The 14,763-nt window shown below is 37.6% G+C and overlaps 1 protein-coding gene across 10 annotated transcripts in view; it reads left to right on the forward strand.

The window, feature by feature from the left end:
- Positions 1–164: 164 nt before the first annotated feature.
- Positions 165–14,763, forward strand: part of zswim8 (zinc finger, SWIM-type containing 8) — a 36,762-nt gene continuing 22,163 nt past the window's right edge. For 2 of the 10 annotated variants that reach the window (XR_010898823.1, XR_010898822.1), the window contains exons 1-5: positions 165–1,763; positions 2,929–2,961; positions 6,789–6,942; positions 7,109–7,203; positions 11,194–11,366. Coding sequence is in view for 8 of the 10 variants with exons in the window: in XM_067422440.1 (XP_067278541.1) it covers positions 1,586–1,763; positions 2,929–2,961; positions 6,789–6,942; positions 7,109–7,203; positions 11,194–11,366 (633 nt within the window). In the remaining 2 variants the exon portion in view is untranslated. The remainder of the gene's footprint in view (positions 1,764–2,928; positions 2,962–6,788; positions 6,943–7,108; positions 7,204–11,193; positions 11,367–14,763) is intronic. The other 8 variants (XM_067422433.1, XM_067422437.1, XM_067422440.1 and 5 more) reach the window with 7 other exon arrangements.

The following is a 14,763-nucleotide window of genomic DNA, read 5'->3' on the forward strand; positions in this document are numbered from 1 at the left end:
ACAATCTGTTGCACAATATCCATTTGTTGATACGTATTACTTTAAACAGTTGCAATGCATTATAAATGACTAATGATTTATTACTAAACTTGCATACGTACGAACAAATAATTGCCGTATAATTTATCAAAGCAAAATGCTTTAACGAGAGACTAGTGTTTGTCTGGCTTTAATGTCGAGCGGAAGTGCGGATCAGCTGATGCTGGAGAGCCATCTTCATCTTCCCGAGCAGAGGAGAGGAGAGGGGGACAGGACAGAAAGAACAGGGGGATCTCGACTTCAAATTGTCAGCTTTTAAAGACATTTTGGATCCAGAGAGCGCTGGCTGCTTCGAAACGGAGGACTAGAAAAGAACCGGCCGGTGGCACATGAAGGCAAGCGGATGACAAGCTTTTACACACAAAGGAGAAGACATATGAGGCAGCTAGAAGTGGCATGAAGACAAATGTGTTTTCCACGGATGGACGTCTGTCCCGGTCGAGGGGTCAAATCTGAATTTTTGGCGTCTGAATTTTCGATAAACCCGTATTGAGGTACAATGCTGAGATAAAAGCACTGGTCGGTTGTTTGTTTTGGGTAATCTGTGGATCGACAAGACTCGAATTAGGGACTAATATTTTTATGGCAAAACATCAAAACAGTGTTATTCCATCTGGTTAAGTGTATGGACATAAGGACAGGTCGTGTCAGCGCTTATTTTGACAGTTTTCGAAATGTTTGGGAATTCGGGCTAGCCGGAACGCTAGCAGGCTAACGTAACTGACTAACGTTAGCCTATCGGAGTTAACGTTAGCAAAGCTACCTCGATCGAAATAATAAACAACCGTACCTGGGTTGTTTGGGGTTAACACAGATTTACTACTGTAATATGCCCTTATTTACGAGAAATAACCCCGCAGAGGGTCACTAGGTGTACTCAGGGGCCTGTTTTTCTTCACCGCTCTCTTCTTGTTTTGTTAGCCGCGGAGCTGTTGTTGGACTCGAGGCTCAGCTGATAGGACAGAGGAGAGGGGGTTTAAATTAACATTTGAGTGAAGAGAACTCATGCTAACATGTTTACATGCAAGTCAGTCACTACAGTTCACACTGTCAAATAACATCTCTTGCTGTGTAGTTTGAATACTACGTTACACCGTAAAGGGGCTTATTGAGTTCAAAATCATTTAAACCTCGATAAAGGTCCAATAATACATATCTGGAGTGTTTTGTCCTTTAAATCAATACTTGACGATGTAAGACATCACTTGTATTGGGGAAAAACTCACAAGTTACGTTTAGTAAATCTTTAGCTATGGGTTGTCACTTTTCCCAAGAACTAGACCCCTAAGCGTTTTTAGCTATTGGGGTCTAAAAGGATGGATTAACTCCACTTAACTGCACCGCAGTGATGTGCAAGTGCTCTGTTTGACAACCTAAATATACATTTTTAAGAAAAACAGGCTTTTTTGAGGGCCTTCGCAGGGTGTCTTGGGTTGAGTGTGAGTTTCCCCTCCCCCTGAGCGAGTGTCACTTTCTCAAAACAACAGAAGCGCAGAGGCACGTTCAGTTTGAAGCTTTCAGTTGAAGCTTCCACACGGCGGATGTGATGGAACTAATGTTCGCTGAGTGGGAAGACGGAGAGAGGTTCTCCTTTGAAGATTCTGACCGTTTTGAGGAGGACTCCCTGTGCTCATTCATATCAGAGGCGGAAAGCCTCTGCCAGAACTGGAGAGGATGGAGGAAACAGTCTGCCGGCCCAAATTCACCCACCGTGAAAATTAAAGGTAATGGAAGATTGTCTTTGTGTGCTGTGAAATGCTTTATGTGCTGTCATTGTAACCTGAGCTCACCGTTCCTTGGCATGGCTGCACTTTTGACCTTAGGCATTATTCTAAACTTATGGATAATACTGTCACGTGACCTGCATGTTCAGGACTACCAAGCAAAACTGTGCCTTCATACATGGCCCTATTTAAACATTTTGTATAATTTGAACCATTTTATATCTTGATTATTTTTGACAAAAAAAAAAAAAAAAAAAAAATATATATATATATATATATATATATATATATATATATATATATATATATATATATATATATATATATATATATATATATATATATATATATATATCAAGAATACACATTAAATACAATTAGTGGAGTCAGGCTATTATCTGTAAATGTCAGTTGGCCTGTCAAGATGTCAAATATCTTATCGTCTAATCAAATACAGTTTTCTATGCTGGGGTGCAGTGTGGTAAAACAGCTCTCTGATATAATTTTATCATTTATCATTACATGGCAACAAAAACCACAACAGTACTCTAATAAAACCTGCAGTACTGCAGCACATTATGTTTTGCATGTAGGGATGAACTGATTTGTTGCAAAAGTGAGTCCATAGTGACTTTTAGACACAATGGAGATTTATTTGTAATTTTTTCTTTAAGATGCATATCATCTTTTAACAAATTGCAGAGTCATACAGTTGTTGTTTTAAACTATGTAAGATGTTATGAAATACCAAAAGTGATTTAAATTAAGCAGAAAGAGATTTTGCTTGTCTTTTACTAAATGTCTTGTTACATCAGTATTTAATGAATTTCTATAATTATTATATTGTTGTTATAATTTCTTAAAAGGGATTTTTAGATCTGTTGCCTGCTAATAATACATTCATGTGTTTTTTAATTGTTTTCAATGTGAGTCAAATTTGACTTGAAGATCACATGTGAGGTAAATGTTGGAGGACAATAGTAAACATAAAGTGATAGTTCCCCCAAAAATGAATCATGTCTTTCCAACCCTGTATGACTTCATTTGTTTTTTGAACTAAAATAAGATATTTTCAAAGATGTCTGTTTTTTACCCCATACTATGAAAGTCAATGGGTTGTTTGAACCCCAACATTCTTCAAAATATCTTCTTTTGTGTTCCGCAGAAGAAAGTCATACAGGCTTGAAACAACATGAGGGTGAGTAAAAGATGACAATTTATATTTGGATGAACTGTCCCTTTATTATATTTACTAGAAAAGGCAATGGCCAATTGTTTCATGAGTTTATGCATTACTTTTTAGTTTTGGGTTATCTCAGGTTTGTCTATGTTTTACCATTCACTTTAATATTGCAGCACAACGATGATGTGTTAAAGTCATGTTTGAAACAACTTTGAGTTGTATTTGGTCAGTCACTCTGGCTCTGCATTAGCTCTTTAAACTGCTGAAACACTGTCCCACCAAAGGCTCTGTGCTGTGTATGTGCCAAGAGAGTTGTCAGTTGTGAAGGGAGAGATCTGTGCTGCTGCAGATCCGTAAGCGGAGCATTGAGCGTTTGTTGGATGAGTTAAGGGGGTTTGGAAAAGAAGGCCTGTGTGGTGTTTAGATTGAGAGTGAGTAAGTGTTGTGGGGGGTTGGGTGGAGTTGAGCAGCAGAGGCCTGTAAAAAGAGCTTTGTCTTGTGCAGGTCACTGCCTCAGAGCAAAGGATTGTGGTTAAACAGAAAAAGCCACATTTGATCAATCTGCATAATGCTGCTGATCTTGCACGGCCCGGTTTGAGACACCAAATCCCCCAGGTTTAAAAAAAAAACAGAGGTGTTTCACGTGCCCGTTTTCTTGGCACTGAAACTGAGGGAACACAATCACTCAGACATGGCTGTTTATATAGCACTCTGTTTGTCGGGTGTCTTTGTTCTCTGGTTGTTGGGCAGCAGGCGGTAGGGTTTGGAGCAGTGGGATGGCAGACCGCTCATGAGAGACTGTCTTACCTATTCACTGCCTCACAAAAGTCTCGCAGCCTGTGCTAACTTCTTTTCTGTTGGTCACCATGGATTAGTCAGCCAAGACTGGCTATGAGTGTGCCACCTGATTCATTGGGATCTCGCTCACACTTATGCAGATATTGTTGCTGAGCAGCTGTTTGTTGGCTGCACCTTTAATGAGTCCCCTGTCCCCTGTGAAGTCGTTGTCTCCCACTGTCTGTCTATAACGTATTCTTCTACTTGTGCTCTGGTTAATTCATCTCCAAAGTAGTTTAGCATCTCATCTTCTGGCGGTTGGTTTAAATTGTGTGTGGCTGGTAATGGTGTGGTTTGCTTCTACTATTTGACCATGACACACATTTCAGTGCTTTGCTTGACAGCTGAGACACCATGTTGTAGGTAGACAGATAGATGGTAAAATAAGTTGCAGGATGTCAATCACAAAAAGATAATGCAAAGTTAAGTTACTAGTTTGACAATTGTGCTTTTTGGTTAAGGGTGATTCATGTAACATTGCTTAACTTGATGGTCACACTTGATAGAAATTGACAGATCTGCTAATTTTCCCTCACAAGGAATCAGATAAATACAAATATATGGTGTGTAAGACTTTTGAAATTGAGGAGCTTTGTTGCTTTTATGAAATGCTTTATTTTATATTAAACACCTTACTTTGTAGACACAATATTGGCAGGCAAAAACAAACTAAACTGACACAATGGTAGAAAGTGTCAAAAGTCCTGCCCACATTCTCGTGTAATCAACAATCTTTTGTGAAATAAACAGTTAGTTCACCCAAAAATGAAATTTATGTCATTATTGACTCACCCTAATGTCTTCGGAACACAGTTTAAGAAATTGTATATTTAGTCTGAGAGTGTATGCAAGTATATACAGACTATACTGTCCATGTCCAGATAGGTAATAAAAACATCATCAAAGTAGTCCACATGTGACTTCAGTCAGTTAGTTAGTTAGTTAGAATCTCTTGAAGCATCGAAAAATACATTTTGGTCCAAAAATCACAACAACTACGACTTTCAACTACTTTAAATCACAACAACTACGACTTTCTTTAGCATTGTCTTCTCTTCCTGGTTTGTTTTCAATCCTCAAATAAAAATTAAAATGGTTATGAATCAGCGGATTTATTCATTCATTCACGTGATTACAGCAGTTTGACACACGAATGCTCCAAGTTTGATAACCATAATGCAAGGCAAGCAAATTGCATTTAACTGACCTATGTTTAGTGGCATTCAGTGTTGGATTTGACTGTTCATAGATTAAGTAGTCCATTTAAAATTTATAAAGACAGTGCATTGCGCGTTCACGGACAGGCGCCATCTTGGAAAACAGTCTCGACTCGTCGAGCGACTGGAGCTCTGCTCACTGATGAACTGTGACTTGGAATCTCATATGGTCCGTTGTTTCCGGAAGAAAACACTGAACGCAACAGAGAAAATAAATAAATAAAAATAAAAATGTCCATGTTATTACATTTCACAAACTTAATTCCTATCGACCAGCTGACTTAGAACAGTGCTCGTGGATCGATTAGTCGAGAATGTTTTTCAAGATGGCGCCTGTCTGTGAACGCGTAATGCACTGTGTTTATAAAGCATCTTCTTATTAAACTGTTTCACGCATCACACATCCATAAATGTACCCTCAGAAGAGTTACTGAAAAATCTTTGAATGCACTTTTTGCATAATTTACAAATTATTTAGTGCAATTGTTTGTGTCTTTAATGTTTTTATTATCTAGTAACCATTTTATAAAACTATAAGACTGTGCTACTATACTAGTATAGTAAAAGTTGCTTTTAAGCACAACATGCAGTGGAATCACAATACAATGTATAAAAAAACGTGGTAGTGGCTTGATTTGGCTTCATGGGGCAGTTGTATAGTGACAGCGTATCAGTGCAGCGTCTGTGTGAATGTAATGTGAGATCCGGCTCTAAGGTGACCGAGTGCAGTGGATTACAGTGCCATTGCCTAAAGCTCTGTTATTATAATGACCTGAAGTTGGTGTTCATTTCAGATGGATCTTGCTAATATCTTATGAGATAAGTATGTCACTACACCCTATGCAGCTCAATCTAGAAAAGAACATTCTATTATATTTGCTGCCTCTCAAACCTGTGGTTGAGTTTACTTTAGGCTATAGGCACAGATGCTCTTTGTTTTTTTCAGTCTGGGTATTTTTCATTCTTTATGCCTGGCCACTCTTATCGTTGTCTGGAGGAAATTAGTGACTTAAATCCAGCACCCTGCAGGATACTGGGACCCCCCCCCCCCCCCCACACACCCCTTCTCAGCGGACAGCATTTAGTCCCTGTTGGCAGCGGTCCTGTTTTCTCTCCATTTAGCCATGGGTGTATATGAAATGTCTGGTTTAGGAACAAAGTAGGTTGCCTGAGGTCTTGAACCTCACTTCTCAGTCCTGTTCCCTCCATTCCAAAATAAGTCATTTGAACTGCAGCCATCTGTGTGACTATTGTTCAACTATTCGACAGAGATGCCAAGTATTTCTGATTGTTTAATGTAGGGTGGCCGGAAAGTAGTGATTTTATCAACCTGCTGATCTAGCCGTCTTAAGGGCTGTTCACGCCAACGCGAATGTTCGGTATGAGAATTTGGTCAGATTTGTTTGGGTTCTGGATTCTTCCTCTGCTAATCACTGTCGCTTAGCAAAATATTCTGTTCATTAGCGCCACCAAATCGTAGTTTTATATAACAGCAACAGCTCGGTGCATGTGACCACGCTATTTGGTGTATGTTTTACTTTGAAATTGTTTTTGCTCCGAAATGGCAAGTTGCACTGGATTAAATGTGTTTGGATGTTTGTGTCAGTCTGAACAGATGCTTTAGCAGCTGTTCATTCAAATTAAAATGTTTATTGCATGGAACTTTCCCATTGGATTTTTGTTTTTGTGTGAACCGGCCTTCAGATTGCTGCTAAATACCTGTTAATCTCATTAATTATTTGAGTACCTGAAGCAGAAGCTGTAACACAGATGTCATTCCTTTCTTAGATGGACAAGTCATCCCTTTGGTGGAGCTATCAGCCAAGCAGGTGGCATTCCATATTCCTTTCGAAGTGGTGGAAAAAGTCTATCCCCCCGTTCCTGAGCAGCTTCAATTGCGGATCGCCTATTGGAGCTTTCCAGAGAACGAAGAGGACATCAGGTAAAAGCCCACAGACCTTGTAACAGCTAATATATTATCAGCTTTTGGTTTTTAACACTTGTGCTTTAACTTTATGCTTAACCAGATGACCAGAATGCCCTATAAGATTTAAAGTATGACCTGTTGACTGCTCTGTTTAATTTACATTTTCTTTCTTTTTGCACAGATTATACTCTTGTTTGGCCAATGGCAGCCCTGATGAGTTCCAGCGTGGTGAGCAGCTCTATAGGGTGAGAGCTGTGAAAGACCCTCTTCAGATAGGTGAGAAATCAAAGACATCCCACACATCCACCAGAAGAATTTACTGTGTCAAGTGCTGGGGTTTTGACCAAACTGGTTGAAAAGTCCCTTTAGGTGAATTGCTTTGCTGCACACTTCTCACATAAATCTTAATGTTTTTTAGGATACAAATCTTAAAATTGTTTCCTAAATAAGCCGTTATTGTGTTTAGAGCCATCTTTGGCTCTGATGTGCTCTGTAAATGTTCAATGACAAGTCTTCAAATAGCCCGAGAGAGAACCAGAGTCATGGGACATAAGGCTGAGGGTGTGTGTAAGTGGTTTGAGCTCAGGCTGTGTGAATGAATGCTGTTGTTGGAGGCAGAGGGAAGTCATGATGCAGCTGGCCCAAGCCTGACCTAGCTTTCGCACATGCAATTTCCCTCCAAGGGGCTGCCCGCGTGTCGATTCACAGCGTTTAAATTGCCCATAGAATGCTGACAACTTTTCAAAAGCCTAAAAAAACCTTTTAAGGTATTAGTGATGAATCAGTATACATTACCGTTCAAATTTTGGGGTCGGTAAGATTTTTTTGAATATAAGTATTTTATGCTCATGAGGCTGCATTTATTTGATCAAAAATACAGTAAAAACAGTAATATTGTGTAATATTATTACAAGTTAAAATAACTTTTTTGAAATATATTCTTGTGATGGCAGTCGTTTGAACAGTAGTTTATATAGGTAGGGATAATTATATGTTTGTTTTTAATAGTGTTGTCACGATACCAAAATTATGACTTCGATACGATATCAGACTAAAATATCGATATATCGATACTAAATCGATACCACAGTAAATAAATAAATAAATAAGATAAGATGCTTAATATGACAACAGAACTTATTATTCATTGTTATTTTTTACTAAACATTCATGTGGCCAGCATGTTCCTTAGGGTTGGGCATCATTTTGATTTGAACAATTATTGATCAATTGATCAATTACTATTAAAATTATCTCACAAATTTTTGCTATCTCAATGTATTTTTTACAATAGGGTAATTGTGTTGCAGTAGCTTACACACAGCACAAGAAAGCTTGATTTCGAATGGTAAATTGAATTTAAAAAGACGAGTAAACAGTAATAAAATAAGAACAAATAAACAGATTACAAACAATAGCACAAATAAATGCAATAGAATAGAAGATAAAATTTAAAAAGACTGCTTTATTTTTTCAGGTAGGTCTAACATTCAGATAAGAAACTGAATTAAAAAAATGCATAGTAATTACATTTAAAACAACATTGGATAATGTTCTTTGTAAAAAATTCAATAGCGTACAGATGAAACTATTAAAGTTACACAAGTTGATCAGTCAAGAGCAGTGTGATCGTTTGTCTTTTTGTAGTTTGAATAACAAATGACTGCGGTCCCTTTAAGACTAACAGACGCATGGATCCTAAACACTGCTCCTGTTACTCGTTCTTCCTGAACTGTTTGCGACTGTGTTTACGTTAATACTCTTCCAGATGTGCACTGATAATTCTTTGAGTGTATTTGACCAATAATATGCTGGAAAAGGAAGCAAATGTTTGCACTTGTATCATGTCAGAGGCGGCTTTATTAGGGTAGGCTATGTGTGTGTGCGCTTCAGATGTGGAGCACGAAATCTGCGGGCATTAGTAGGCTAGAATTAATTTATGTGTAATCCCGCGCGAAATTCAGACCGATCACACACTAACACTAACACACTGTCATGAGGAAAAAGTTCAGCAGAACGCGCGTTCGCCGTGCTCAGAGGTTAACCGGGCTGAGTGAGAATATGCCGGTGTGTGTCAGCTCGCTGACGGTCGGAGAGGAGAGCGCAGCTAATATCGATACTGTAAAAACTGAGAATCGTATCGTTTCAGATATTCCAGTATCGATATATATCGAAATATCGATATTTTTGACAACACTAGTTTTTAATAATGAACATTGAGACATATGAAGAAGTTACATTTTATATCATCATTGGTCTTTCCACACTCAAGATTAGAAATGTGTTATTACATTTTTTTTAAACTTCCAGTTAAGATGTGTCAGTAGCTCTAATAATAGTGATCTTGCTGTTTAAACATTTTAAAGGGATAGTTCAGCCAACAATTTAAATTATCCCATAATTTACTCACCATCAAGCCATCGTAGGTGTATATGACTTATATGACTAAGAGCAGACATCTGAGATATGACATTTTTTCCCTTTTTTTTCCAGACGAACACAGTTGTATATATGTATATATATATATATATATATATATATATATGTATATGTATATATATGTATATATGTATATATATATATATATATATATATATATATATATATATATATTTAAAATATTCTGGTTCTTCCAAGCTTTATAATGGCAGTGAATGTTAAATGACATTTTGAAGGTAAAAAACCCCCCACATCCATCCATTCTTAAAGTAGTAATAAAGGCCTTCTGAAGGGAAGCAATCGTTTGTATGAAAAATATCAATATTTAAATCTTTATAGCCTAAAATAACTATCTTAAGGCAGACAACCGTACTCAAGTCGAATTGTGCCAAAAGAGTAACTTTTGAGTTACACAATGTAAGGAAATCATGAGATAAATTAATTTTTTTGGTGAACTATCTCTCTAACTTTTGAGAAGGTAAAAATCGAACTAGCCTGTTCCTCAGGAGGAACTTTAGGTTTTTGGTTGCGTTTTGACCACTCTGGTTCTGATCTATGTGAGTTTCGTTCACTGCTTTCTGTTTACATTGTGGTAGCAGATTTTTAGGGGGGATTTATGATCAATTATATAATCATGAAAAGACCATAAAAACACCATCCTCCTTTAACTGCCCTGGCCAATCAGTGACAGCTCACCACACTGACCTCCTAACTGCCCGTCAAGGCCAAATCAAATGTTTGTCCAACAGAGTGGAGCCAGAACGGTCTGACACAGAACAGCTGCACCTAAACGGGAAGTGCTTCCAAAACTCTTCCCTTTGCACTGTGTTTAACCTCATAGTGAGAGAACAGTGCTAAAAAGACAATAAGCTTCAAGGATCAGCCTTTTCACGACATGTTCACGAAAACTCGACCTATTAGTCGATTCAACAAACACTGCTGCATTGCCCACTGGGATATGAGTCAGATAAACCCATTCAGTCACTTAACTTGTGGTTCATGTGAGGTAAATTATCAGTGTAATCAGAGATTAATTTTACCATGACAATGACATGTAAATACAATTTCACTAATACTAATAATACTAATACTAATTATAATATTATTTAATTACGTGCAACCCAGTGACATTTGCAGTTCTGATGTGCTTATTGGCAACCGTTTTCTTAAAGAAAGACCCTTTTTTATACAATGTTTTAATCAAGATTATAAAATCTGTGGGCCTTTTGTTTTATCAGGGACAGCTGACAGGGTAATGTGGGTCAGGAATAAAGGAATAGAGGGGTGCTTTTGGCACTGACAGGTAGACAAAAAAAAAGAGGCTGTGTAGTAGAGTTGGCTTGAGGAGGCCCGTTGAATTTGGAACAGGAGCTATAAGCTGAAACCACCCACCACCCCCACCTCTGCTCTTACTGGCCAGAGGAGAGCTGGCTGCTATCCAGTGGTAAAAGCTTTCGGCCAACCCCCTGCACTCGACTCTCCACACACACATTTGGATTCTCTTTCTTTTTCTCTTTCCATCTCAGATGTCTTTCATTTCCTGTATGGTCTGTGTACAGTTCATTTGCTGTTATATCATTCAGTCCAACAGTCACTAAACTCCCTCAGCCTATTAAACATTAACGTTTCCCAACATTTTTTAAATACCTCCTTGCATCAGGTGAAAATATGATGTTTTCAGATAATCCCTCTAAAGACACAGCAAAGTACATTAAACAGACTCCCCAATAATTAGGGCGTTTTTATCCAGAGTGTGAGGAGAATGTGAACTAGTTTTGTGTTAAATATGTTAATAAAAGACTGACATGCTTTTGTTCTCTTAAACAGGCTTCCACCTCAGTGCCACAGTAGTGTCGCCCCAGGCAGGCCAATCAAAAGGAGCCTACAATGTGGCTGTAATGTTTGACCGCTGCCGCATCACTTCCTGCAGCTGCACCTGTGGAGCAGGAGCCAAATGGTGTGCTCACGTTGTGGCACTCTGCCTCTTCAGAATTCACAATGTAAGAGAATGTAGATGCACACATTGTTCTGGGATACATTGTATGTCTGTATAATTTATTGTATATGATATGATTTTTTTCCAATGGGATATTTAATTGTGCATGCTTTATTTAGCATATTTTTACATTTATTAGATTAATAATTATAATATAATAATGATAATTATCAATGTTAAATATCATTTTAGGAAATCTGAAAACGTAATATCTATCGTTGTTGTCAGGAGGAAACCTTGTTTCTCCAAAAATGCTGCTTTTCAGGAAATGGGAAAAAGTGTTTGACCAGGGAATTTCTGAGAAATTTGCACATTCTTTTTGTTTTCATGTGAATGAAGATAGTGCTACGCACGGTGCTATAATTTGACAACAAATTCTGGATTAAGACTCTCTTCTCCGCTCCTCAAACATTTAAAACATTAGCCTTTTATATATTGTTTCTTGAGTAAAGAAAGTCCTGTGCTTATTCAAAGAACCAGTTCTTTATTTCCTTTTGCATTGCAAACAAGCAGAGATGGTCCAAACTGCATTGAAACACTTTATTCACGATAGAGGCTGGGTGGAGATGGAGTTATGATCAACAGTTTGAGTATCCAATAGAGGTGCAAGGTTTAATCTCAAGCTCTTTTTAATACTTTTCATTGGTTAAATATGTGCAAAACCCACAGATCCAAATGGTGACCAATAGGAATGTTTGAAGTAAAGTGTAATTACTAAGATGACCTTTATGTTAAGACTGGAATTTGGTCTAGGGCAAAATACAGAGTTTAAAAAGGAAAGCATATTTAAATGAGTCTGTTTTTGAACCAACACTGCAACTCCATTTGTAGCATAGTTAAGATCTAAATCTTAAGTCCCTACTGTAGGCAACAGTTCTCACTGTCTCAGAACAACATATACACATGAATTTGAATACGCACAATAGCCTGGTTCAAATGGACATATCTGTGGGGAAGATTTCACGTACGGCACATGCACGATCTGTCTCTAGGTTTCTATCAGTGCGGAGTGACTGTGGGCGTGAGAGCACTGAGAAGCTTTTGATTAGGTTTGATGCCTCCCTGTGGAGTCAGGAGGGTGGAGGGAAGGATCTGCACTGCTGTGATATCCCACTCCCCCGTAGGAGGGCCTGCCACAGTCAGATAGACCCGGTGGCCCGGGCCGTGGGTGGCGTTTAGCATTTGCATGTGAGCTTTGTCTTCTGTTTACTGCCGTTGGGGGAAATTATAACATACTTATTTTGCATAAACTTTTCTTGCGTGGTTTGGTTTTGTTGTACATATCAAATACACAATTCCCCCTTTAGTTTCTTATAGCTGTCGCTAGAACTCCATTGCATTTATTTGTTTATAATAATTAAATGTTTTAGTAAAGTAAATTAAAAAGCATGAGAATGAAACTCTTTAGGTAATGTGTGCAAAAGGAAACTTGACCATATCTGTAGGTTACGTGTATCTTAACCATTTCTTGGGTAAAAGTGTTTAATTTTAATGCATTTACCATCATTGTCCATTCCTTTGTGTTGTAAACAGCTCTAGTGTCTATTCTGCTATTGTGAGAATTGAATGAACCATATATTATTGGTTCTGTTATGCTACGAGACCTTTATCAGCCACATAAGCATTTCAGTAAATCATAGTTTTGCTGCAGAATCTCTTAATTTGCTCCTTTGTGTGTTGAGGCTGGTGACTGATGAGGTTACCTATCACTTTCATACATCACAGCCTGAACTTCAAATGCTCCTGGCTTGACATTTACCCCACCTACTCGACACGATCGCAGAGACTGTCACAAAATATAATGAATTTCTTGTAGACTTTTTCTAAATCCTTAGCAGAACATGACATCAAGAAAAATACAGACTCAAACATTCATTGATACTACTGGATTATTATATTATAGTCTATAAATAGGGGCTAGAAAGGCATGCACCAGCGATAAACTTTGTGTCGGTTATTAGACCTCTCATTCTGCATCATAGCTGTGCCCTTTAACTACTTGAGTGGGCTTGTGTGGTTTTCTTCAAATGTAGTGAGCTGTCAGACTGTCCTCACAGCTCAAATTGCATCTCACCATACTAATTATGCTGATTACAACTTGGATTAAAAAGCATTTTAACTGACCTAATTTGAAAACATTATAAAGGCTCCTAAACTTAACCAAAATGAACATCACTTTCCCTAAACTGCTTTGGAATAGTAACCACCAGCGTAATTACGGGAACCTTTTGCTGGAATGCTGTCTTCTAGCCAGTTTTTGTGACTTTCACATTTGCCATTTACTGTACAGGTCCTTCTCAAAAAATTAGCATATCTGATAAAAGTTCATTATTTTCCATAATGTAATGATAAAAATGTAACTTTCATATATTTTAGGTTCATTGCACACCAACTGAAACATTTCAGGTCTTTTATAGTTTTAATACTGATGATTTTGGCATACAGCTCATGAAAACCCAAAATTCCTATTTCAAAAAATTAGCATATCATGAAAAGGTTCTCTAAACGAGCTATTAACCTAATCATCTGAATACAACGACTCAGATTTCATCAATACAACGACTTTATTGAACAATTTCTTCATGTTTGTGTCAGTTTTCTATGCAGTTTACATTGGCCAGCTCCTGCATCAGCATGCATGCCTTGTCATAGTGCTCATGTGAACAGCATTGACCAATGGTATTCCGGCATAGCTCTAATGTAACTCGAAAGCACAGGACTGTGTTTACTATGTTGACAGCATGGAAGACTGACACAGACGAGAAGAAATTGTTGAATAAAGTTATTTTTGTTAGTTTTTTTGCTCACAAAAAGTGTCTCGTCGCTTCATAAAAATAAGGCTATATTTAACAATGTATTTATATTAGATGTATTTACTACCTTTCTGGGCCTTGGAAATGTTAGTTAATTAGCTGTCTATGGAGGGGTCAGTGAGCTCTCAGATTTCATCAAAAATCTTCATTGGTGTTTCAAAAATGAATAAACGTCTGATGGTTTGGAATGAATGAGGGTGAATAATTAATGACAGAATTTTCATTTTTTTGGGTGAACTAACCTTTTAAGCTATACGTTTTTATTATTTTATTCATGCATTCCCTGGGATTTCAACCCATAGTGCTATAGTTGCTAGCGCCATGATCTACTGTATGAGCTACAGGAAGGCCTTATGTTCTAGTTAATTTTTACTATTATGCATTTCTTCCACTTAATAAATAGGTTTTTAATGATTAAAATTATATATCCCTTTTATATTTTGGGAGGGATGGGAGTCCCCTCATTAAAAATATCATCATAATTAGGATTGGGGTTAATAAGATTAAAAAGTTAATACCCATTTTATGTGAAATGTATGAGGGGTCGGTTGATATTGTGTATGGAAGTATTTGGTCTCTCATAGTTAG

Source organism: Pseudorasbora parva, chromosome 17 (assembly GCF_024679245.1).
Source record: "Pseudorasbora parva isolate DD20220531a chromosome 17, ASM2467924v1, whole genome shotgun sequence".
NCBI classification, from domain to species: Eukaryota; Metazoa; Chordata; class Actinopteri; order Cypriniformes; family Gobionidae; genus Pseudorasbora; species Pseudorasbora parva.